Source organism: Triturus cristatus, chromosome 4_2 (assembly GCF_964204655.1).
Source record: "Triturus cristatus chromosome 4_2, aTriCri1.1, whole genome shotgun sequence".
NCBI classification, from domain to species: domain Eukaryota; kingdom Metazoa; phylum Chordata; class Amphibia; order Caudata; family Salamandridae; genus Triturus; species Triturus cristatus.
Genome location: NC_140586.1, coordinates 80,761,686 through 80,788,275, shown reverse-complemented (window position 1 = coordinate 80,788,275; position 26,590 = coordinate 80,761,686). Strand labels below are relative to the sequence as shown.

The 26,590-nt window shown below is 47.5% G+C and overlaps 1 protein-coding gene across 1 annotated transcript in view; it reads left to right on the top strand.

Moving 5' to 3' along the window:
* The window catches only part of RAD23A (RAD23 nucleotide excision repair protein A), a 60,248-nt gene that overhangs the window by 30,016 nt on the left and 3,642 nt on the right, over positions 1–26,590 (top strand). The window contains exons 6-8 of the mRNA XM_085600626.1: positions 74–149; positions 18,515–18,645; positions 21,601–21,765. Of these exons, the coding sequence (XP_085456752.1) occupies positions 74–149; positions 18,515–18,645; positions 21,601–21,765 (372 nt within the window). The remainder of the gene's footprint in view (positions 1–73; positions 150–18,514; positions 18,646–21,600; positions 21,766–26,590) is intronic.

The following is a 26,590-nucleotide window of genomic DNA, read 5'->3' as shown; positions in this document are numbered from 1 at the left end:
TTGAGATTTTGGAAACTATACATTTTCTGCTGTAGAAGTTTATATCGTTTTGGTACTTTATTTTACTTTGTAGGGTATTCCTGGAAGCCCAGAGCCGGAGAGTGCCCTTCCAGAGGAGACTCAGCCGGCTGCACCACCAGCTTCAGAAGGTGAGTAAGCTAGGTGCAGCAGAGGGATACACGAAGGCCAGCTCTGGCTCCAGAGGTGTAGAAGGGTGGAGGAGATTTTCTGTACCATGTGGATGCGTTCATGATGCCACTAGGGGCTTGACAAGCGGGGTGTCAGGAGGGGCACCATCTTTACCATAGGGCGACTTCTGCGTGTACAGCTCTCCTGAGTGACCAACAAAGCCATTGTTTGCCAATAGGTGCTTGGTGCATTGCCTATCAACAGAGTTGAATGTTTCTTGCCCTCAAATCCTTGGGATGGGACTGTAGAACTGGGTGAGAGGCCGGTAGAACTTTATAGGTTCCGGTGGCTGGGTATTGACTGATTACCTCCTCCAAACTCGGCTAACTCACATGTTTGTAATGTGTTAGAAGGGAGAGCTACAGGGACACCAAGAGAACAGGCCAATATCTGCCAATTATACCCCACACCTGATAGGCCTCTAATGAGAGGGTTATACATGAATCCGGAGCGACACTAGCCCATGGCACCTTTGGGTGGGAGGGTGGAGAACCAGTTACACATTGCCCAGAAAGGTCCGCCTGAAGGGGCCCAAACCATCATGCCTGTTAGTCGGGCGGCAATTATTTGCTCGTCAAACACGATCACACCTAACTTGCCACCAGAAGCTACCCCTTATGTAATAGTAATTGGAAATGTCCCTCCTCTCAGGGTCAGTTCTACTGAAAGCTTTAGCCAACTGAAGAACAAGGTTATGCATTAGTTGGATTCTAACTCAACGTTGGGGGGGGGGGGGGGGTTCATGTTGGAGGCCGGATTAATATGGTTCAAAGAGTTAATTGGATAGGTAAATCTCTCGACGGAGACTGTGTTCTATTCAATTTTAATAGGCAATCGGTGGTGGGGAGGTTCCTTGCCTCACTTGGGCACCCTAATGCTACTCAAACTCCCAACGCCATTTGTGCTCTTCCGCTAGGCTTCTTTTATAGTGCCCCGCTTATGGCACAGTATCCTCAACTAGGTCAGTGGCAGGTACCTATTTGTTGCCCTATTAGATACAGTGTGTAAAGACTAACCCGACAAACTTTCCACCTGCACTAATCAAAATTCTTTGCCCTGCCAAATTATAGATGCTTTTAGCAAAAGATTAACAGCAATTGCAGGTAACTTGAGATCTACTAGAAAGAGACCTGATCACAAACCTATTAGGTGGTTTAACTGGGATTGCTCACGTGCAAACCGGAATGTGAAGAATGCCCTCCAGACCCACCCCAGAAATGGGTACAATATTTTAACCTCGACACTTGCTTATAAGTAAGCGATAAGGAAAAGAAAGACGTAACTTCAGGGTGAAGCATGTGCAAATTTGCAACAGGCAGCTGAAACAAGGGTCGTTACCCTTGTCTGGAAAACTATAAACCAGCCCTTCCTAAAAGACTCATCAGCTCCCCGGTTAGAGGTACTAGCCCAACAGGCCGACTGGCTGAGTCGTTATGGTGGAATTTTCAACCCAGAAAATCAAGACCTGGATGCTACCCCTGAAGCAATATGCTTTGTAGTACCTTCACATCTAAAACCATTTAGTCTAAAGGAGGTTATCACCACTTTGGAAAAAATGTGCTGCTGTGAAGGCACCTGGCCCTGATGGGTTCCCAATTTACACATTTAAATCCTGCATTAATTTATAGGCCCCTATACTGACGCAAGTATGCAACGCGGCAGCCAGAGGATATCTGCCCTCCTCTTGGACAGAAAGTATTATCGTCCGATTTTAAAAAAAAAAAAAAAAAAAAAAAAAAAAAGGGGGGGGTGGGTGGGATGGGTAGGCATGTTATCGCCCAATATCCATCCTGGATTCCTCTGCGAAACTAATGTGCAGAGTCCTATTAGAAAGGTTGGAATCTTGAGTGTTGGACAATCAGATCCTAACAGATGCCAATATGGTTTTAGAAGGGATGTGGGCACAATGGAATTATATATTAACCTTCATCAGCAAATATACACTGGTGTAAGTGGGCCACATACATTTATGTTCGCTGATTTGAGCAGTTCATTTGACCTGCCAAGAAATGTCACTGGTTAAGATAGGGGCTCTGCATTTAGACAGTGAACTTTTTGTCGCAGCTATATGCACAGGGTATTCTACGGGTCAAGGAGAGAAGTTAGTTCATGTTTTAAAATAACCTGAGGAATTTCTCAAGGCTGCGTCCTTGCCCCTCTTTTATTCGCGTTTTATATTAATGGGGTAGATGAGTTTTTGCAAAAGATAAATTCAGGCAATCCAAAAGTCGTTCAACACCAGTACTCCTGTGTGCAAATGACGTATGTCTTGATATCCAGAACTGGAAATGATCTCCAGCTCTTGATAGACGGTTGCACCACGTACATGGAGGACCAGGATATGAAAATTAATTTTAAAAAAAACCTTGGCCATGACGCGTGGGAAAGGGATACCCAAGAAGAAAACCCATCATATTAATTGAGTAGCACTTGCTGCAACTGAAAGTTTTGTGTATCTAGGTGGGAATGTTTTTGCAATAGCCAATAGGGATACTTGTGTACAATCAGCAAAACTGTAATTTATTAGATCCTCAGAAGCCCTTATCTGAAAGATACTATTAGTTATGTATTCCTCACCTTCGAATTACCCCCAGGCGTCAGACTGGATCCGCAGAATTTTTCTTCAGCAGTACCCCTGCGCGTCGGTAGGTGGCGTCGGTCGACTCCACGTTCGTCGTTGGCATTGCGGTTGCCGGAATGACGTCGCGGTATCTCGTTAGATGCCGCCCCTGTGCGCTGATGTCAGTTCTTTCTTTCTCCATGCCAGCCAGCGCAGATCCGGAGGGAGCGGTACCTCGAGTCACTTTTTGACTCTGTGACTTTTTGTCGACATCTTTTCAAATTGTCACGACTCCTAGTGCACAGGGATTCCATCTCAGCGGACCGGCTTCAAGCCTTGTGGCTCCTGCCTCTAGCTGATGTCTGTGACTGACCCCCATCTTGTGTGCCTATGGTGTCTGGAGCACAACCACATCCCGAAGTCGTGCTCCGACTGCCAGGCCATGGCCCCAAAGTCTTTGCGGGAGCGGTCCCGAAAGCTTCTTGAGGCCCGGCAGTCTGCTCCATGCCACTCGAAGTCCCGGTCGAGAGGGATGTCGCAGGACCGTTCGCGGAGCCTTCACCACCACTCTTCGTCTAATTCTACGTCTTCGGGTAAGTCTAAGCATGAAAAAGCGAAGAAGCATCATCGGTCTTCACGTTCTCCCTGTCCGTCAGCTGGTGCGACGCGGGTTGTGGAACGTAGTCGCCCGGCTCTGCTCGTGGAGCCTGTTGGGTCGGCACTGAACCTCCCTTCCTTTCCGGGAGCCGGGACAACCCCTGCCCAACTTCGTAGATTTTACAAAGCCCTTCACTCCATCTTTAGGCAGCCCGACTCTGCTGGCGCACCTTTGGGCCTTGTGTACTCTGCTGGGGGTTCCACGCCCTCAATGCTGGCGGCTTCGTGCCGCAGGGATCCAGGCCTGGATTTGGATTGGTGCTGATCGATCTTACGACACCTCCTCCAGTGCCAAATCCATTGGTGACACCTCAGCCCCCTCTGACGCTGGTTGTGTCCTCAACCGACCTCAACCCCAGCCTCCCCCTCGATGTGGAGCCGGACCGGCACTTTTGTACCCCTGTTCTCCCCTGGTGTTCCCTATCGCCCTGAGTGGCTACCAGAGGAGGGCTGGGAGGGGTCAGTGGACCCTCTGGCAGACTAGTTACAAGAACCGGACTGGAGGGAGGAGTTGGGTGAGGCCAGTGATCTGGACACCTCCCCAGACCTTATCATGCTATCTCCCCCTACCGTGGCTACGGAGGAGGGTGTGTCTTATGCAGTGATGTTGCGTAGGGCGGTTGAGGCCTTGAACCTTGAGCTTCCTACGGTGGCGGTCAGGACTAGCCTCCTGACTGAGGTGCTTCAACCGGCAGCAGCCTCTTCGGAGCCCTTGCTGCCGTTCAATGAGGCCCTCACGGACATCCTTTTGGGAACATGGTCCAAGCCCAACACAGGGGCTCCTGTGGATAGGATGATTGCCCGATGCCACCGCCTGGCCCTGGGTGACTCCATTTTCCTCACCCAACACCCCACCCCACCCCCAAGAGCTTGGTGGTCCAAGCCTCAACTTCCAAGGGCGCATTTCCTACCGCACCACCCGATAGGGAATCCAAGAAGCTGGAGCATCTTGGGAAGAAAATGATTTCTTCTCCGACTGGGGTCTGTGAACACCGCATGTCTCTTGGGCTATTACTCACATTCTTTGTGGGACACGGTCGCACAGGTGCTGCCACAGTGCCAGGAGGAGGCCCGGGCTGTGCTCTCTCATTCAGTTGCTGAAGGGAGAGACGCAGCGAAGTTCGCCATACGATGTGGGTTGGACACTGTTGACTCGCTGGGTAGGACGATTTCAACATCAGTAGCCCTGAGACGCTACGCCTGGCTGAGGTCCACTGGCTTTTCGGGTGATGTCCAAGATACACTTTTGGACATGGCCGTCGCTTGTTTGGCGACAAAGCAGAAAACGCGCTAGAGCGCTTTAAGGAGTCCATGGCTATGGCCAGGTCCTTGGGCCTCGCTTCTACCTCTCTCCCGACGCAGCCTGCTTTTCGCCCCTTTTGTGGCTACGTTAGGGGTGCCCCGCCAAGTTGCGTCCAGAGACACAGGCCTACGCAAGCTGTCCAGCCTCTTCGCGGCCGGGAATGTGGGACCCACCGTTGTTGGTCTGGGGGCCAGTGGGCGGGCCAGTCCACCAGCACCCCTCTGCAGCAGCCTCAAGCCCCCCTAGTCCACCCACCAATCGCCAGTGGATGGCAGTATTCGCCATCATCTCCCCCACTGATTCAACATCATGTCGGACAGGTGGGCTTTGCAGATAGTCCGAAGGTGCTACTCCCTCCCCTTCGAGACTACCCCTCCGACATGCAATGGGATTGAGGTGGCATGGATGGAGGATCACTTGACTCTTCTCCACCAGGAAGTTACAGCTCTCTTGGCCAACGGAGCCATCGAGCGACTTTCTGCCACAGAAGTAGGTCGTGGTTTTTATTCCCACTACTTTCTGGTGCCCAAGAAGGGCAAGGACCTGCATCCTATCTTGGTTCTCAGGAATGTCAACCGCTTCCTCCGGAAGGAGAAGTTCAAAATGTTGACACTGGCTCTCCGGTCCTGTCTCTCCTTGACCCTGGAGACTGATGGTAGCATTGGACTTGCAGGACACTTATTTTCATATCCCTGTCCTACCGGCCTCCCGGCTTTACCTACGGTTGTCGGTAGGCCACGAGCACTTTCAGTTTACCGTGCTCCCCTTTGGCCTTACCAGCGCTCCTCGGGAGTTCACGAAGGTGATGGCTGTGTTAGCAGCTCATCTGCGCAGATCAGGAGTTCCAGTCTTGCCCTATTGACGACTGGCTGTTGAAGGCGGGCTTGCCCCAGGCTGTGGTCTCCCACCTTCAGACTAAGGCTGATCTCCTGCATTTGCTGGGGGTTCACCATCAATGTGTCGAAGTCATACCTGATTACCTCTCAGAAGCTCCTTTTCATCAGATCGGTTCTGGACACAGCGCCATTTCGGGCTTATCGTCCCGAGCAGCGAGTCCAGGATATTTGGGCTATGATTGCGATCTTTCAGCCTCTATCCTGGGTTTTAGTCAGACTGACCCTGAGGCAACTGGGTTTCATGGCCTCCTGCATCCTGCTGGTGGACTATGCCAGGTGGCATATGCAGGCTCTGATGTTCCAGCATCAGGGGAATCTTTCTTATTGCATCCAGATCTTGGTCGGCACTGCACACCAATGCTGTGGTGGCTAATCAACCAGGATTGGGTCAACGGCAGGTCCTTCTCCCTTCCCCAGCCGGAGTTCAGTGGTGACAGATGCATCACTTCTAGGGTGGGGCGGCCACGTGGGGGAGGCGTAGATCAGAGGCCTCTGGACTCCGGCAGAGTCCTGGCTCCACATCAATGCTCTGGAGCTTCGGACGATCCGCCTTGCACTGAAGGCATTCCTTCCTTCTGTCAAAGGGAGAGTAGTGCAGGTGTTCACGGACAACACCACCGCCATGGTGTACTGCAACAAACAGGGCAAGGTGAGGTCGTGGACCTTATGTCAGGAGGCACTTCCTCTCTGGAAGTGGCTGAAACATCAGGGCATGTCCCTGGTGATTCAACACCTGGCATGTTCTCTGAATGCCAGGGCGGACAAACTCCGCCGCCGGTACATGATGGATCACGAATGGCATCTTCACTCGGAGGTGGTGCAAGGTCTCTTTCAGCAGTGGGGAGAGCCTTGGTTGAATCTATTCGCCTCCAAAAAGAATGCGTAATGTCATTAGTTCTGCACGTTGGAATTTCTAAGGCGGCAATCGCTAGGCATTGCTTTTTGCCTATACCACTTCTGTCCAGAGTGCTGAAGATCATCAAGCGAGACTGGGCCAAGTCATTATTGTGGCCCCGGACTGGGCAAGAAAGGTCTGGTATCCTGAGCTTCTGCACGTGGCCATCGATCCTCTGATAAGACTACGCCTTCAGGAGGATCTTCTGTCACAGCAGCAGGGTATGGTCCTCCACCTGAACCTGTCTAGCCTCCACCTCCTTGCGTGGAGATTGAGTGGTGACAGTTGACAGCTTTCGACCTTCCTCCTGAAGTCTGTGATGTTATCTTGCCAGCCAGGCGTCCCTCCACCAAAACGGTATACGTCTGTAGATTAAACAAATTTGTGGCATTGTTGTGCAGCAAAGGCTGTGGATTCCCTTTCTGCCCCCTTTTCAGAGGTTCTCCTCTTCATTCTTTCTTTGGCCCAGCAGGGCTCTGCTCTGGGTACTCTAAAGGCTATCTTTCGGCCTTTCTTCGGATTCCTGATAAGCCTTCTCTTTTCAATTCACCTATTGTAAGGGAAACATCCTGAACAATGACTACGGAACAACGAGTTCCTGAGTCACGCAAGCCGAACAACGACTTGCCCGAACAAGGACTCCGCCTTAACCTTGCATGTGCTTGGTTAAGGCTGAGTCGGTCTAGTGTTCGGGCAGGGTGGAGTTCGGAGGAGTGTCGCAGAAGAACAGGTAAAAGGGGTTAATTTTCAGGGGGTGAGGGAGTTTAGGGTTAGATTTTTGGGGTTGGGGTTTAGTTTTTAGGGGGAATGGGTGTTAGTATTTATTTGTAAGTTTTGGGAATTAGATTAAAAGGTGTGGAGATGGTTTTAAGGAGGTGGGGGATCGTGATTATTTATAGGGAGGGGGAAAATAGTTTTATGGGGTTGAGTACGTTAAGGGGTGTGCGTGAGCGTATATGTTTTGTGGGGTGTGAGGTTAATCGTGTTTATTATTAGGGTGGGGGGAATTGGGGTTTGTGGGTGATCGTGTTTAATTTTAGAGTGGGGGAATTTGTTTTTAGAGGGCGGGGGTTTGGGTTTAGTATACAGGGATAGGGAGGGTTTGGGGTTCGTATTTAGGGGTTTGGGGTAGGTTTTTAGGGGGTGTGGGTGATCGTGTTTATTATTAGGGTGGGAGGAATTAGTTTAGTGTGTGTGTGGATAATCTTGTTTATTTTTAGGGTGGGAGGAATTAGTTTAGTGTGTGTGGGTAATTGTGTTTATTTTTAGGGTGGCGTTAATTGGTTTTTAAGCGGTGGGGGGGATCGGGGCAGTAGATGGAAAGCATTTTTTAACACGCATTCCTTTACTACGAAAAATCATGGGAAAGCAATGTGTGGTAAAAAAAATCGTGGTTTAGACGAGGTTGTGGTTGCGACCTTGTTGTTGGGGAAGTCGTGGTTAGCAAACTCCTAGTTCGAACATCAAACCCTATTGTAAATTGCTTTCTTAACCCCTTCGGTGCTCATGACGGAATGGTTCCGTCATGACCCACGGTTGAGCTGTGCTCATGACGGAACCATTCCGTCATGACCACGCCCGCGCAAGATTCCGCCAGCACAGCGGCGGAATCTGCGCAGCATCGAAGGGGTTAAGGGCATTACTCACTTGTTTACTCCCATTCCTTTCGTAATGCCCCAGTGGGACTTGAACCTGGTTCTGACCTACCTTATGTGCGCTCCTTTCATGCCGCTACATAACGGTCCTCTCAGACTTTTGCCACTTAAAACTGCCTTTTTGGTTGCCGTCACCTCTGCTCGCAGGGTGAGTGAGCTTCAGGCTCTTTCTTCCAAACCTCCTTTCCTCGCTGTTCATCCCCGCAAGGTTGTCCTTTGCACTAGGCCTTCTTTCCTTCCCAAAGTGGTTACCTCTATACATATAGGACAGACCATCACTTTGCCCACCTTCTTCCTGCCCCTGCATCCTTCGAAAGAGGAGGAGAGGCTCCACAATCTGGATCCAAAATGTGCACTTTGCTTCTATCTTGATCGCATAAAGCAATTCCGGATGGATGACCAGCTCTTTGTTGGCTATGTGGGCGCCAAGAAAGGTCGGGCCGTGCAAAAGCGAATCATCTTTTGATGGGTCATTCTTTGCATCAAAATCTTTTATTCCTTGACAAGGAAGGAACCTCCAGTGGGGCTGCGTGCCCATTCAACCAGGGCGATGGCAGCTACTACTGCTTTGGGATGTGGAGTCCCTCTTCATGACATCTGCCAGGCAGCCACGTGGGCTTCATTGCACACATTCACCAAACATTACTGCCTAGACAGCCAAGTCCGGAGAGACGGCTTCTCTGGCCTTTCAGTTCTCCAGGACTTTCTGGTGTGAACTTAGTTCGCAGGCCCACCTCCGGGGTTGGTATTGCTGGGCTATCTATTCTACGGTGAGGTATCCATAACTAATAGTCTCTTTCAGATGAACAAGTTACTTACCTTTGGTAACTATTTCTGATGGATACATCTGCCAGTGGATTCCTCACCTTGTGAATATCCCCTGCGCCAGCATTCCACGGAACTTTTTTCCCCAACTCTCTACGCCGACGTGCACGACGTCATAATGCATCGGCTCCGCTCGCGACTCCGTATGACGTCACCGGAGCCATAAGAGCCACGTCGGCGTGATGACGTCCGTTCCCTTTTTTCCGCGCCGTCGCCGCGCAACGCTTTTCCAGAACTCTCCTGCTACTTTGTAGTCGTGTAGTGAGTTACTGTTGAGAAATTTGCCATGTCTTCGAATAGGAAGTCGGGTTTCAAACCTTGTAGGGAATGTGGGGGCCACATGTCGATGACAGACTCCCATGAAGATCGTTTGTGGTGTCTTTCTTCTGACCACGACGTGGAGGATTGTTCCAGCTGCAGAAGGATGAATCCCAAGGCCTTGAAGGAGAGGGAGGCGAAGCTCTTCATGGCCAAGGCTAAGAAAGAGAAGAGAGGTAGGAAGGAGGAGAGATCGAGACGCGTTCTTCGAAGTCTAAGAAACACCATAAGAAAAGGAAGCATTCCTCTCGGCGCCGGCCTTCGAAGAGCAAGGCTTCGAAGTAAAGATGTGTCTTCCTCTCGATCTAAGTCTCCAGAGGGATCTCCTTTGCCGAAGCGGTCCCCGGCACAGTCACCGGTTCCAGTGGAGTCTTCTGCTTCTGAGGCCGAGCAAGAACAGGAAATAGATCCTTCTCCAGAGCCGGATGATCCTGCGGCGCCTGTTGAGGACACTACGGCTCCGGTTCCAGGTACTCCTCAGCCGGATCCGGGATCAATCCCTTATCCGCAGTTCCCGACTCCGGGTGCGGATTCGACGCATTTTCTAAATGTTATGTATGGGATTTTCCAACGGGCTGCCTTCCCATCCGGCGCACCTACTGGTCCCGTGGGTCCTATGGCATACACCCTGGGAGTGCCGCAGCATTATGCTCAGGCCCCGTTTATGCCCTTTCTGCCGATGGCGCCTTCGTGTCAGTTTCCGGTGCCGTCTGGTGATCCACCTCGACATCGATTGGATCGACCTTCTTCGGAGCCTTCCTTGTTGCCGACTCCTCCTGCTCCGCGTCCGGTGCCGCCGACTCCTCCGGCTCCACGTTCGGTTCCACCGACTCCGCGTACGGCACCGCGGGCGCCGGTTCCTCGCATCTGCTCAAGGAGAGAGGCCCTGAGAGTCTTGGAAGAGGAGTGTTATAGGGAGGAGGTGGAAGAAGGTGAGGTGGATACTTCTTCTTACGACTTTGAGGAGATTCAAGAGGCTAGCGGTCTCGATACAACTCCGGAGTGGGAGCATTCTTCCACTAGATCCTCTCCACCGCAGGAACTGGCTCCTTATCTTGTAATAAAGAAGGCCGCAGAGTTGCTGGACTTGCAGTTGCCCTCTGCTGAGTATAAACCTAACCTTCTGACGGAGGTGCTACATTCGCCTACCTCGACCAGTGAGCCTTTGTTGCCTTTTGGCTATTTTGGAGCCAGTTATGGATGTCTGGCGTAAGCCACTCTCTTTGCCGGCAGTCTCCAGACAGGTGGCAAGAAGATATAGGGTGGCTCCTGGGGATCCAGGTTTTCTTTCTTCCCACCCTTCTCCAGAGAGTCTGGTGGTACAGGCGTCCTGCTCGAGGCATGCTTCGGGAGCTTTTCCTTAGACTCCTGCGGATAGGGCGTCTAAGAAAGCGGATCAGGCGGCTAAAAATACCTTTTCTTCAGGGAGCATGGCGCTTAAATCCACTAATGCCACCTGCTTACTAGGGCGCTACGTTCATGCTCTTATGGACTCAATGAAATCTTTAGCCCCTAAGTTGCCAGAAGGTGGTAAGGCATCTTTTATGGAAGTGGTCACTGACACTCAGGCTGCTGCAAGGCAGGTAATTCAGTCGGGGCTTGATACGGCTGATTCTGTGGCAAGGATAATGGGGTCATCTATAGCCACTAGGAGGCAAGCGTGGCTTTGTTCATCTGGCTTCTCTACGGATGTTCAGGCCACCTTGGTGGATTTGCCCTTTGACGGACAAACTTTTTGGTGAAAAGGCTGATTCCGCCTTGCAGAGATTTAAAGAGAGCAGGGTGACGGCGAAATCTTTAGGTTTGCAAGCTCCTGCTAAAGGATTTGGTCTTAGGAAGTTAAGAGGCTTTGGGAGATCTTCATTTCGCTCCTTCCGGCAGCCTCCGCAGCAACTGCAGCAGCACAATCCCCTCTATAGGTCCTATAGAGGAAGACAAAGAGGACGGAGAGGTTCTGGCCACAACCCATCTTCATCTTCTGCCTCCACTGCTCCCAATGAAGCTTCAGGGAAGCAGTCCTAGGTTCCCCATCCTAGATCATGTAAGACCTGTGGGGGGTCGGGTGTCCCACTTTCTGCGAGGTTGGAAATCTGTTACAACGTACCTTTGGGTTTTAAACCTCGTGGAGACTGGGTACGCCCTTCCCTTTCGGGAGCTTCCTCCCCCTTACCCTCCTTGCCAGGGTTACTGCTCAGAAGACCATCTACTTCTGGAGAAGGAGGTGCTCGCTTTGCTTCAAAAGGGTGCGATAGAGGTGGTTCCAGAGCAGGAGTGGAGTCAGGGATGCTACTCCTGGTATTTCCTGATTACCAAGAAGGACGGCAGATTGCGTCCGATACTGGACCTCAGAGTCTTGAACTTTTACCTGAAACAGGAGAAATTCAAGATGCTGACCCTTGCGCAGGTTCTTCAAGCGTTGCAGCAAGGAGACTGGATGGTGTCGATCGACTTGCAGGACGTGTACTTCCATGTCCCAATTCTGAAGTCGCACAGGAAGTATCTCCGTTTTACGGTTGGGTCGCAGCATTACCAGTTTGCGGCCCTCCCGTTTGGTCTTACTACCGCACCTCGAGTCTTCACGAAGGTGATGGCAGTGGTGGCTGCTCATCTCAGGAGGTCGGGGATTCCGGTTTTCCCCTACCTGGACGACTGGCTTCTGAAGGCAGAGTCCCCAGAGATGGTGCAGCATCATCTGCAGGTAACATCTCAGCTGTTATTCGACTTGGGTTTTTCGATCAATGTGCCCAAATCTCACCTGGTGCCCTCTCAAAGCAACCTGTTCATAGGGTCGGTACTGCACACTACTGTGTCTCGAGCATTTCCTCCACCTCAAAGAATTCTCGACATTCAGGAGATGGTCCCTTTATTCCACAATGGAGTGGTTGTTCCAGTTCTGAAGGTCCCTCGTCTGCTCGGTCTGTTCGCTTCCTGCATTCTGTTGGTCAACCATGCACGCTGGCACATGAGGGCGCTCCAGTGGTTCCTCTGCAGGCAGTGGTATCAGCACAACGGAGATCTCAGGGAATCGATCAGGATCTCCAGAGAAGCTGCAGCGGATCTATCTTGGTGGAGCATGGGGGGCAATCTGTCTCAAGGAAAGCCCTTCCATCTACCTCCATCGGTGGCCACAGTGATAACGGATGCCTCCACCTTAGGGTGGGGTGCTCATCTGGGGGATCTGGAGATCAAGGGTCTTTGGTCTCCAGAGGAAAGGTTGCTTCACATCAACCTTCTGGAATTGCGGGCGATTCGTTTGGCACTCATGGCCTTCCTTCCTTCCCTTCACGGTCCGTCTGTTCAAGTCCTGATGGGGCAACACTACCGCGATGTGGTATGTCAACAAGCAGGGAGGAGTGGTGTCGCATTGTCTCTGCAGAGAGGCCCTGCGTCTATGGTCCTGGGCTCAGGACCATCAGATTTGTCTGATGGCACGCGACCATGGTCTCACCATGCTCTCTTACGCGGATGACACCCAATTGGTGGTGGCTCTCTCGGATGATCATGCTAATGGTGCCACACAGTTTCGGAAGGGTCTCGAGGCGGTTGCAGGCTGGTTGACGGAGAATTGTCTCCAGCTCAACGCCAGTAAATCCGAGGTGCTTCTGGTGGGGAAGGATAAGGGGCTTTGGAACACTCAGTAGTGGCCCCCCTCCCTGGGCCCTGCCCCTACCCCTAGGCTCTGCCCCTACCCCTAGGCTGGTGGTAAAGAACCTTGTGCTTTGGTTCGATTCTACCCTGGGTTTCCAAGAGCACACCAAAAAAATCGCAGGCACTTGCTTTGGTCTGTTACGCGGCCTAAGGCCAATTCTACGGTTCTTCGATTCGACCACACGTCAACTTATAGTCCAGGCTACCATTCTATCCAGGCTTGATTATGCGAACTCCTTGCTGCTGGGCGCCAATAAAGCGGAACTGAACCGTCTGCAGCGCGTCCAGAACACAGCTGCACGAGTATTACTCGGACTATCAAGAACGTGCTCTGGATCCGGGGCTGTTCGCCGCCTCCACTGGCTCCCTATCTCCAAGAGGGTCGAATTCAAGACCCTATGCCTCACCTTCAAAATTGTAAAGTTCTCCTCACCTGAGATCCTGTCAGGCCTGATCACTCCTTACGTCCCTGGCCGCATTTTGCGCTCATCCGAATTGATCCTGGCTTCTGTCCCCAGAGTTAAGCGATCTAGAGCTGGTGGTAAATCTTTCCGTCTCCTTGCCGCCAAGCTGTGGAACTCCCTCCCCTTGAAGATCCGCAGCTTAGATTGTCTGATATCCTTCCGTAAGGCTATCAAAACCTTCCTCTTTCCCATGGCTTAACCGTCTCTCGCTTGGAAACTGCTGTCCTCGCCGGGACGCCCCTTCGCCGGGGCAGATGTGCGCTTTATAAATGGTTTTAACATAACATAACAAATCATCTGGCCGGAGTTCTGAACGTGCGTGCAGACAGTCTTAGTTGGCAGTTCTCCGCCGACCACGAGTGGAGGCTCCATCCGGAGGTGGTTCGACACGTCTATCGGACGTGGGGGACACCTTGGGTGGACCTATTCGCCTCCCGCGAGAACGCGCACTGCCCGTCATTTTGCAGTCTCCAGTATCCGATGCAGGGAGCGTTGGGGGACGCGTTTCAGTTGAGTTGGGGCTCGCAACTCCTTTACGCGTTTCCTCCCATACCCTTGATTCCTCGGGTTCCGAGGAAGATTCGCCAAGACCGGGCCCAAGTTATATTGGTCGCCCCGGATTGGCCAAGAAGGGTGTGGTATACAGATCTTCTCCACCTCTCCTCATGTCCTCCGTTCCGTCTCCCTCTGCGGGTAGACCTCCTCTCGCAGTCTATGGGGCAGGTTCTACACCCCCACCTCCAGAGCTTACACCTTCATGCCTGGAGATTGAACGGGGCAACCTGAGTTCATTCTCTCTCCCGCCTGATGTGGTGGACGTTATTTTATCGGCCAGGCGACACTCCACCAAGTCCATTTACTCATATAGGTGGTCTAAGTTTGTTAAATGGTGTGGAGAGAGATCCATTGACCCTTTAAAAGCCCACCTTTCTGATGTGCTTCAGTTTGCTCTTTCCTTGGCTCGGCTCAGCAGGGCTGTGCTGTGGCCACGGTCAAGGGCTGTCTATCGGCCTTATTGGCTTTTTTGTCTTCCTGATCAACCGTCCTTATTTAAATCTCCTATTGTACTAAGGTTTATCAAAGGCCTTACAAACAAGTTTCCTCCTACTCCTTTTGTAATGCCATAGTGGGACCTTAATCTTGTCCTAACTTTTCTGATGGGGTCCCCGTTTGAGCCTCTTCACAGTTGTCCTCTGAGGCTGTTGTCCTTTAAGACGGTCTTTCTTGTAGCCATAACCTCGGCAAGAAGGGTGAGTGAGCTTCAAGCTCTTAGTTCTAAACCCCCTTTTTTAACATTACATGCTGAAAGGATGGTTCTTAGGACCAGGGCTGCTTTCTTGCCCAAAGTAGTTACTCCGTTTCATGTGGGGCAGTCTATTACACTCCCTGTTTTTTTATTCCCCCCCCCCCCCCCCCCCCCCCCCCATCCTTCCAAAGAGGAGGAAAGGCTTCATCGTCTGGACCCAAAAAGAGCTGTCCGCTTTTACTTGGATAGAACGAAAGACTTTCGTCTGGACGATCAGCTCTTCGTGGGTTATGTTGGACATTCTAAAGGAAGAGCGGTGCACAAGCGCACTTTATCGAGATCGATCATCCTTGCCAGCAAGATCTGCTATGCCCTGGCTGGTAAGGTTCCTCCTGAGGGTATTAGAGCTCATTCAACTAGAGCTAAATCATCTACATCTGCTTTGTCCAGCGGTGTTCCTGTGGCAAATATTTGTAAAGCCGCAACTTGGGCCTCCCTCCATACTTTCGCAAAGCATTATTGCTTGGACTCTGAGATGAGGAGGGAGGGCCACTTCGCGCGCTCTGTCTTGCAAGACTTTCTGGTATAGGAAGGTGGACACCCTCCTCCGGGAGTGGGGACTGCTGTGGGAATCTATTCACAAGGTGAGGAATCCACTGGCAGATGTATCCATCAGAAGAACAAGTTACTTACCTTCGGTAACGCTTTTCTGGTGGATACAGTATCTGCCTGTGGATTCCTCACCTGCCCACCCGCCTCCCCGTTGTCCACCTTTGTATACCTTAAAAGTTGTCTTGTTTGAGATGTTGTTATGCTTTCTGGTACATTGGTAGGAAATGCTTGTTTTATTTAGCTTTCCTTTTGTATATGTTCTATGTATATTTGATGGTATATTGTATACTTTGAATCTGTCGTTGGTCCACCTGTGCGCCTCGGGGGCACGGAAAAAATGGGTGGAACTGACGTCATCACGCCGACGTGGCTCTCTTATGGCTCTGGTGACGCCATACGGAGTCGCGAGCGGAGCCGATGCATTATGACGTCATCCACGTCGGCGTAGAGAGCTGGGGGAAAAAATTCCGTGGAATGCTGGCGCAGGGGATATTCACAAGGTGAGGAATCCACAGGCAGATACTGTATCCACCAGAAAAAGCGTTACCGAAGGTAAGTAACTTGTTCATCTGTACGAGATGTGTACTAGTTATGGATTCCTCACCGCCCCTCCCATCCTCCCCGTTCTGCGAGCTGACTTCTAGGGTAAGGGACTCCCCGTTCAGGGCCCTAGTTTTTGTGCACCAGTGGTCAGTGTCTTGCATGGCTCTATGCTTCCTGCGTGGAATGTAGCGTAAAGAACTAACGTCAGCGCGGGGGCAGCGTCTAAGTAGATACCGCAACATCATTCTGTCAACCACGACGCCAACGACTAACGCGGAGTAGACCGGCGCACAGGGGTACTGTTGAAGAAAAATTCTCTTCATCCAATCTGACACCTGGGGGTCATTCTAAGGTGAGGAATCCACAACTAATGTATGTCTCTTACAGATAGTAACTTGTTCTTTAGGTTTGCATCGAAAATTGGTAATAATCCCATTAGAGATCTGTTGACCATATATAGAAGTAAATATATTCCTAGTGTCAATTATGGAGCCCCCTTGTGAGACCTGTCAAACTGGAAATTGTTACAGACACAGGAAAATATCTTCTTATGGAGATTATTAGCTGTGCCCTGTACAACCTCCTGTTATATAGCTCACAAGGAATTGGTGGCGCCCTATTTAGTAGACTGCTTGCAGACATGTCCCATCGTACTCTGGTGAATTTAGTATCCTCGTTATTCCAGATATTATACCAAAGAGATAACAGATTTTCTTACTTTGGAATGTAGAGCAAGAATACCAAGTGTGGTATATGTAAGCAGTGCATTAAAGAAGGTGGATGGGAAATTGAGCATTGATAAGTCAGAGGGAGTACAACATTTTAGTAAGAAAGATTTTAGAAACAGTTTTAATTGGGAAAAGGATGGCTGATAGAGAAAAGAGAGTGTCAGTGTACCTCTCAGGCCCCCTACAATCAAATTCCCAGAGCTACCTCACCTTAGTATCAAATATTCACCATATATTCTATTTAACAAGACTTCGAATAGACACACTGCACTTTTTAGTTGCTTTCCCTAAGATGGGCTTTAGTTCCCCAAAGCTACCTAAATTTCCATTTGATGGCAAGTCCAAGCGGACTACATCGTATTTCTTACTCTTTTGCTTCTTTTATAGGTATCTGATAAAACAAATACTGCAGCCATTGTTTTTAAAAGAAAGAAATATTTATTATAAAGATGCTTTCAATTTTATCCATGACATTAAAAATTTGATTTTATGCTATAGAGTCTGTTTCTTATACCATCCAAAGAGGGAAACAACTGCTATACTTGGACATTTTAAGATACAAAATGATTAGCTCATTAACTTTCCTTCATCAGATGCTTCTGATAATGCCTTTTAACTCGGTGGCCATTGAGTCAACGCCTAGCTTGGTATCTGGTGTCCTGTCTGTATATCTAACGGCCCACGTTTATGAGATCATTTTTATGAATTTTAAATATGAATGTTATTGAGATCTTTGTAAATTTTATTTGTGTAATTCTTGTATGAATATTTGTATCTGAATAAAGATTGATTTCAATGTACATTTCACTGGGCTCCATGAAGCTTAAGAGTGTGTTTCTGGAATCCCATGAATACCTTAAAAATGTGATTGTTGTGTTGTATTTCTATCTCCAGTTCTACTCTCCTAATAAACTTGGACTGAACACTTACAACTGCTCGTTGTGATAGCATGTTTTAGCCACTTATAGCACAAGTGCTATAGAAATGCCATATTTTCGATGCAATCACATAACCTCACAGGCTGCACTTCATGACTGCTGCAACTCCAAGTTTGGATGCATGGCCCTACTGTAAGCGAGGAGTGTGACTTGCAGAAGCCACAGGGCTTGTTCTGTAGTACTGCTGTGAGCTCAGAGTTGGGTTTACCACACTGATGTAGCTGTACAGCCTGATGCCACAGCCCAGCTGTGAGCCACAATCTTCATCTTGCAGTACTGCTGAGAGCTGTGCCTGTGGGTCTGCTGCAAGCCTGCCTGGGGTTAAAAACTAGCAGTGGGTGTAACTCGCGTAATTTTCTGTAGTGTTATTCTGCAAAATTACAGCAAAATTATGTGAGTAGCATAACATTGCATTTAGCTAAATTTTTGTGCAAAACACACCCTTGCGTCCAAAACGGGTCAGAGGATGCATTATGCGCTGAGAAAATAGCTCTAAATGCAAAGGAACCCGAACAGAGTGGACGTTTCTATTCCTATTTACGTGAACAAGGCTATTTGTATAATTTTCAGTAATTTTGAGTCACAAGAGTAACACAATTAGTCTGGCATAATTAAAATGTCACCTAGTGCTAATGGAAACGTATACCCACAGTGTTGCTGAGAGCCTACAACATTGCTGTGACCCAAGAACCTCGCCCTGTTGTATCTTCTGAACCTGCAGCTTCAAATGATGGCGTCATTGCTGCTAGGATTGGAGAGGCTGGCCACCAAACAAGCAACAGGGTCGGAGCCTGATCCAAAAACGTCTATTAGAAATAAGTTCACAATGCTATCATCTGTGGGACTCCTGTAGGGTCTGCAGTGCTAGGGTTTTAAGTGAATGATTACATGTGTACATTTCTCATCTGATGCAGGAGTATGCGCTTTCAATGCTTTCTTTCAGGCTCATGCCTCTGGCCTTGCTGGCTCCTTGATCATTGGTGTTCAGGTTTTAATTTTCAATGTCCCTCACTATCCACTCCTCTGTTTTGTTGCAGGTGAAAACCCCTTGGAGTTCTTGAGGGATCAGCCCCAGTTCCAGAACATGCGCCAAGTGTTACAGCAGAATCCAGCCCTTCTGCCAGCCCTCCTTCAGCAGCTGGGGCAGGAGAATCCACAGCTTCTACAGGTGCGCACCATGGTGTGAGCCAGCTTCTCTTTAAAATCAAAGCTGTTCTGAACGGTGGGCAAGGTTAACCATTGGTTCAGAGTGGGAAATTAACTTTCAGTCTATAAAGACGAGGATATTTACCCCTGAAGTGAATGTGACGCTTTGAAAATCAATAATTTTCCTCGGTTATCCACAATGGGTACAACCCAGTTCCTTAAAAACAAACTATAGAGGGTACCGAATACATGTACTAGTGGTTCAAAAAAACAACGAAAGAAATGTCAGTTTGCAATAAATGGAAATCCTGCAAATGACAACCGTGGAGGTCATTTACCACCCAGTCTGGATTATTTTACTGCCAGGTCTTTATAATCTACATAGAGTGGTCTTTGGTGCCTCCAAGAGGAGTATTTCTTTCTCCGCTCATGCTGTCGGTGTACCATTCCATCTCATAAGAAGTCATAACATTCGAATGAACGAATGACTATATTAGATCTCCAAAAGTACAGTGAAATTGTTCTACATTTTATCATATAGGGTATTCTATGCAGAAAGCAAAAGGTTTTGTTTTATGTTCTAGTACAGCAGACTTTTTTTATTTAGCTTGAACTCCAACTGCAAGCCAAACTTTTTGGCTTTGCCAATGCTCATTTTATTTTACGTACGCTTTAGTGAACGATCTCTTCACTGGATGAAAGAAAAAAAAAACAAGAGTCACAGACAAAAGTATCTGGAAGGTAGTCACAAAAGTATCTGGAAGGGAGCAAGATGTGCAAGATGTTATTGAGCTTCCTACTGCCTTATTAATTCCAAGCTAGAAAACAACACCGGGTTGTGGCTCAAAAAAACTCAGCTGAACTGAGCCAAAAATACAAGAAAACAGAACAAACAGTTCAAGCTGAGAAATACTCAACACAATACTTTAATAGCTCCTCAAAAGAAACGAAACTGAAAAGGAGGGTTTTATGAATTTCCTTATTATTTGACGGAAATGATTTGAATTTATTTCATATTTCAAAGATAATTTTGCGCAGAGACATTTCTTTTGTTGCGCTAAGATCCTATATACAAAATTTTACATAATATATATTACAATGACATCTAACTGATGATCCCCTGGAAACAAAGAGAAAATATATGCAAACATTCATCTAACACTCATGGCCATTATACTCATGCATACACGGCAAACATACAAAAACAGTCAAGAACAAGGTCCTTGTGGCGACCTTTCTTCCCTTGTACAATTAATTACATCTCAATTTAAATGTCCAAAAACATTTCATTATTGCATTGCCCAAATGAATATAACAAATTGTTTTAAACTTCACATGAAAATAGAATTCTTTGAAAGCGGTGCGACACAAGGAAATGAGAACTGGTCGACGCGTTTCGAACCCCAGAATTATGGGTTCTCCTCGGGACCAACCAATTTCTTAGAACGTGGAAATCTATCTGCCTGACATGGATGCAAATCGTTTCCAATGCAGAGGGACTGGAGAAAGAGAAAGTGTCCTCTTTTCCGGCGGCCAATGTTTGAATACTTGTATATTTAGATAAGTTTCTCAGTCAAAATTCAAGATGCTTTTCCCGCGCCGGAAGCGGGAGTGCATTTTCCATCCGTCAGAAACCTTGTCAAACCCTCACTCGTGGTTTGACAAGGTTTCTGACGGATGGAAAATGCACTCCCGCTTCCGGCGCGGGAAAAGCATCTTGAATTTTGACTGAGAAACTTATCTAAATATACAAGTATTCAAACATTGGCCGCCGGAAAAGAGGACTCTTTCTCCAGTCCCTCTGCATTGGAAACGATTTGCATCCATGTCAGGCAGATAGATTTCCACGTTCTAAGAAATTGGTTGGTCCTGAGGAGAACCCATAATTCTGGGGTTCGAAACGCGTCGACCAGTTCTCATTTCCTTGTGTCGCACCGCTTTCAAAGAATTCTATTTTCATGTGAAGTTTAAAACAATTTGTTATATTCATTTGGGCAATGCAATAATGAAATGTTTTTGGACATTTAAATTGAGATGTAATTAATTGTACAAGGGAAGAAAGGTCGCCACAAGGACCTTGTTCTTGACTGTTTTTGTATGTTTGCCGTGTATGCATGAGTATAATGGCCATGAGTGTTAGATGAATGTTTGCATATATTTTCTCTTTGTTTCCAGGGGATCATCAGTTAGATGTCATTGTAATATGTTATGTAAAATGTTGTATATAGGATCTTAGCGCAACAAAAGAAATGTCTCTGCGCAAAATTATCTTTGAAATATGAAATAAATTCAAATCATTTCCGTCAAATAATAAGGAAATTCATGAAACCCTCCTTTTCAGTTTCGTTTCTTTTGAGGAGCTATTAAAGTATTGTGTTGAGTATTTCTCAGCTTGAACTGTTTGTTCTGTTTTTCTTTTATTAATTCCAAGCGACACCTGTTTTGATTAGCCCCATACATGAGTTTGTTTTGTGGTTTACTTAATTTAAAAATGGTCTGCCGACCCCTGTAGCCTCATGCGAACCATTGCTAAAATGTTGTTTTGGGTAGGCTCTCTACCATTATCCTAGTCGTATTGTCGCACTCATGTATGTATGCACGTGAGCCCTCAAAGGCTTAGGTTCACAAAACATTTCCCCTGTAGGGGAGAGTATAGCTACCTCCCTCGTTTTGTTTTTAAAACCTGTGAATGAGAGACCAGAAAAAGTTCATGGGTCAGTTTTGACTGGGGTGCCATCCTATGTTTTCCTGAAGCATGGTGTCTGTGTAGGTTTGACAGTGCTACTGTGGGCTCATTGGTTTGGGGTCTTGTATCGAGCTGCTACAGTTCAGCTGCAGTCGTACATCTAAGCCTATGAAGGGGAAAATTCCTTTATCTGGGAGATCTGCCATGAGCCCGGGGTCGAGCTATTCCTGTTTGTCGTTGCTCATTTCTGTTGGTCTTTGCTGATTGCAGTTTCTTTTTCTCTCTTAACAGCAAATCAGCCAGCATCAGGAACAGTTCATTCAGATGCTGAACGAACCAGTAGGAGAACTGGCTGATGTGTCTGATGTTGAAGGGGAACTGGGGGCAATTGGTGAGGAATCTTCCCAGATGAACTACATTCAAGTCACACCGCAAGAGAAGGAAGCAATAGAGAGGGTAAGAAGTTGGTGTGCTTGACATCTGCTTTAAATGGTGTACAGTTTGCTGCTGTTCTGCCTCTTTTGTTTCAGCAGTCTCTCTTTTGTGGCAATGTATTCCTGCACAATGGGTGTTGAAGGATCCCTTCTTTTTATGGTGATTGTATGTCCTTTTAGATTTTAGATGAGCAGGCTGGATTGAGGGGTAGGGTTATGGTAGTCTTCCTGAACTTCCATTCCAGGCCCTTGACCAAAATCTTTGCTACAGGTCTCTAACATCTAGTGCAGTGGGGTCCATATACCCCTGGGATTTGCAATGCCTACTCCAAGGGCCCTCAACTATTTAGTAAATTAATTTTAGCTGATGAATTATAATATACCTATCACAGAATTTTGTATCCTTCAATTTCGGTCTATTTGTTTTAAAATTGTTAGTTTTCAATTTTACTATATATATATATATATCTCCAAAAAAAAAACCCTCCGATGCAGAGAAGCAAGAGGCCACACGGGGGAATCCCAATGGAAGCCTTTTATTGGACACTGGGCATGATGCATTTCGGCGACCAATCGCCTCGTCAGATGCCTCCATAGACTGAGCATATCCATCCCCACCTTCGACTCTCCTACCGCTCTCCCATTGGTTGGAGAGCGCTGCCCCACAGTTGTTAACTTGCAAGCCTACTGTAGTCCATAGATCTTGACTACCGTACCCAGAGTTCACCTGTTGTGGGAAAGGTAATGTGTGGGGAAACAACGTGAATGTCAGTGTCCACGGGGAAAAGGTGAGTACTGTTGCGATGGTTTGCCCCGTTTAGGAATTATGTCCTCTGACTTCCTCAGGTCCCCACTGACGTTCCAGTCTCGCTTACAGGAAGTGTGTGTGTGGATGTGTGTGTGTGTGTGTGTGTGTGTGTGTGTGTGTGTGTGTGTGTAAAAATTTGGCACAGTGTTAAAACGTGAAGGAGTTTCAAACTGAAACCTAAAGACTAACTTTGTATCTTTAGCTTGACTTGTGCAAGCGGCACCAGTACAGCCACATAGTGCAATATGTTGAGTTGGTGGTCACAAATATAGCACTGGTGTGTACCAGCAAAAATAGAGCATACATTAACCTTTAGAGTGAAAACCAGCATTGGCAAATCCAATAGGGCCTGCCTTTGGAAGAGCTTTGCCAATATGTTTTAGGCATGTTGTACACCAGTGTGGCGACTTTTCAGTGTGGCTGAAAGAGAGTGATGTGGAGTGAACTGGATTGTCTTACTTGGAGTGGCGTGGCACGGTGTGGTGTAGAGCAGAATGGAGTGGCATAGCGTGCGTTGCTTTTAGTGGAGTAGTGTAGGAGCGTGAAAAGGCATAATGTGGACTTGAGTGTTGTAGAGTCGAGTAGCGTAGAGCAGAGGAGTGGCATGGAGTGGAAGGGTGGAGTTAAGTGGCATGGAGCAGCATAGAGCTAGTTGCGTAGTGATGTATAGTGGAGTAATGTTATAGAGTGACATACAGTGGAGTATTGTAGAGTGTAGCGTAGTCGTAAAGTGGAGTAGCGTGACCTAGAGTCAAGTGGTGTAAAATGCAGTGGTGCAGAGTAGATTTGCGTAGAGTGCATTGGTTTTGAGGAAAGTGGTGTAGAGTGCAGTGGCGTAGAGAAATGTGGTGTAGTGTTGAGTGCAGTGGCATACAGTAGATTGTTTGAGTAGAGTGACGTTGAGTGGTGCAGGGCAGAGTGCTGTTGAGTCCAGTGGTGCAGAATAGATTAGAGTGTCATACAGTGTATTGGTGTAGATTGGCGTAGATTTGAATAGTGAGCTGTGATAGAGAGTGCAGCCTCGTGGAGTGTTGCAGAAGTGCAGAGAACAGTGGCATAGTGTACAGTGATGTAGATTAGAAACGAGTGGCATTAAGTGTAGTGACAGAGCACAGTGGTGTAGAGTATAGTGGCACAGAGTGCAGTGTAGTTGGCATTAAGTGCAGTGGCGTAGAGTGCATGGGTTTTTGAGTAAAGTGACTTGGAGTGCAGTGGTGTAGCTTAGAGTGGAGCAGAATAGAGAGGCGGAAAGTGGTGCAGAGTAGTTGGTGTAGAGTGCAGTGGTTTAGAGTAGAGTGGCGTAATGCTCAGTGGCTTGAAGTGGAGGAGCTCAGAGTGGCGTAGAGGAGATTTGTTTCAGAGGAAAAGGAAGTGGGGTGGTGCAGGGTAGAGTGCAGTGACCTTGATTAGTGGTGTGAAGTAGTGCAGAGTAGAGTCCAGTGGCGTACAGTAGATTGTTTCATAATGGAGTGGTGTAGAGTGATGCCAGGTAGAGTACATTGGCATAGAGTGCATTGTTGCTGAGTAGAGTTGCGTTGAGTGGTGGATAGTGCAGTGCACTGTCCTAGAGTGGAGCAGTGAGTAGAGTGGTGGAGAGTGCAGTCCTGCAGTATAGAGTATTGTAGCGTGCAGTGGTATGGTGTAGAGTGGTGTAGTGTATTGGTTTTGAGTAAAGTGGTGTAGAGTACTTTGGCATGGAATGCAGTGCAGTAGAGTGCAGCATGGAGTGGCACAGTAGATAATAGTGGTGTAGAGTGGAAAGGTATTAGGTGGCATAGAGTAGATTGTTTCATTGTAGTGGCGTACTGTGCATTGGTGTAGAGTGGTGCGCAGTGGCATAGAGTTCAGTGGTGGAGAATTCAATGTTTTAGAGTGGTATAGAGAGAAGTGGTGCAGGGTAGAGTGCATTAGCATAGAGTGTAGTGCTGCAGAGTGGACTGTCGTATAGAGTGCATTGGTGTATAGTAGAGTGCATCTGCGTACAGTGGTGTAGTGTGGTGCAGATAGCGGTGACGTAGGATACATGGGTGCAGAGTAGAATAAAGTGGCTTGGAGTACAATGGTTTAGAGTGCAGTGCCGTAAAGTGTTACGGCACTGCACCCAATAGACTTACCATACATGCATTTGTCGTAGAAAGTTGCATGGTAACTAATTCCCGTGTAGAAAAGGTTGTTTCCCAGTGTGGTGTAGAGTGGAATATGCATGGTGTAGTATCTCACTGCCATTACAAACAGCACACCTTCAATTGAAATCAACGTTACATTTATCCAGACACTGTTTTAATGATCTAAGTATACAGTTCACAAACGATAATGTGTGGAAATGTCATCCCTAAGTGTATTGATGTGTTGTGATCGTTTTCAAATATGTTTCCACCAAACTTAAGAAATACCAAAATTCTGCTTTATTTGGGCCTTTCTAATTATGTAATATTGGGACAGTTCATTAGCAGACATTTAAACATTGTTGTATGCAATAAAAAAATATCATACAGCCTTCTTCAAACAATCCTTTGGAGATAGCATGATTTTTACATAAACCCTCTCACTTTGAAGCCCGAGAAAGAAAAGTAAACACCAAGCTCCCTGGAACACAGGGTACATTATTTGACCTCAGTCTTTGAATGCACAGCAAATGTGACAATATAAGAACAAGATTTAAAGGCAAGTTACAGACTTCCGTACGGGTGGAAGAATACAGAAAACAGGGTTTGAGCACTGGAAGGCATGAGCTCAAGCTGGACAGCCTAACACAAATAAAACCAGCAAATAGCCAGAAAAAGTGACTTAAAAACCACAAAGCCAATGGTGAGAAATGGCCCAAATGCATTCTCAGGGAAGCCTTCGTAATGGCCCCAAGATGTTGTTAGCATACCAGACAGCTGTGCTGTCTGAGGCTTTGACCTAATGACAAAGGGATGCGTCAGAGCAGTGATACTCCAAGTACGGCACAGGAGCCGCATGCAGCTCTTGACCTTTGCATATAGCCCCATTTGAACAGTAGCACTAGGCTGCTATTTACTTTACAAAGCACTAACATTCATAAAGATATTAAATAAAGGGCAAACTTTTATATAAGGCAAACTGAAATAAAACAGTCACACAGAAGATGTCCTGTATCACTTAACTTTAAGAACACTTTCATTTTTTAAGCCATCTTGCAACAAATGTGTAAAAATATGACAAGTCCCTTTAGAGTAAAAAAAAAAAGTGTATTAACATGCAAAAGCATTTCACTTCAGTGCATTGAAGTTTTTTTTTTTGGGTGACAATTCCCAGACATTAATTTATAAACATTCATACCTCCCTCACCCTGACGACAAACTGTGAACTAAGAGGAAAGTCAGTTGTTAGGTGCACCCTCTGGCTGTCGTGGATTGCTATTTTATATAGACAAAAATAAGCGTTTATAAAATCAAACACATTAGCAGGTTCTGAAGTCATGTATTTTGAGGTCCTCTTATATATGAAAAAGAAGCAAAGTGAAATAAAACAATTGGCTGTAAATGCACAATTTGGCCAATTGGGGAAGCAGGGATTGATCCCCGATGCAATTCCACCACCGCTGCTTCTTCTGTGCCCACTTTACACCGCCCCTGTCCGCCACATTGCTGGTATCAGTGCGGCCCTCTGTCACTCCACAGATCAAATATTTTGGCCCTTTAGAAAACGTTTGCGAATACCCATGTGCTGGATTCTGCCAATTGGCTTGCAGTTTTAGAAATAAAACCAAGCATTGAAAGCTTCCAGCTTTCTCATTAAAATATTTTGTAATTTGTTTTTCCAAACCAGGAAATTGCTTGGGCTTTGCCCCCTCTGTTGCAGCAGTGAATCATTGTGGGTCCACAGAAGTCAAAGGGTTAAAAGCCAAAGATCAAGTCGATTTTATTGAAATAGTTTTTGTGACATTCTCAGACATTGCTTTGCCCAGTAAATGTTTGATGAAAATGCTTCAGTGCAGCTCAGCAATATTAGAAGTGTTTTGTAGAAGGTAATGAGTTTGTCTTTAGGAGGGTGTAAGAGGTTATTTGGTTGAAAG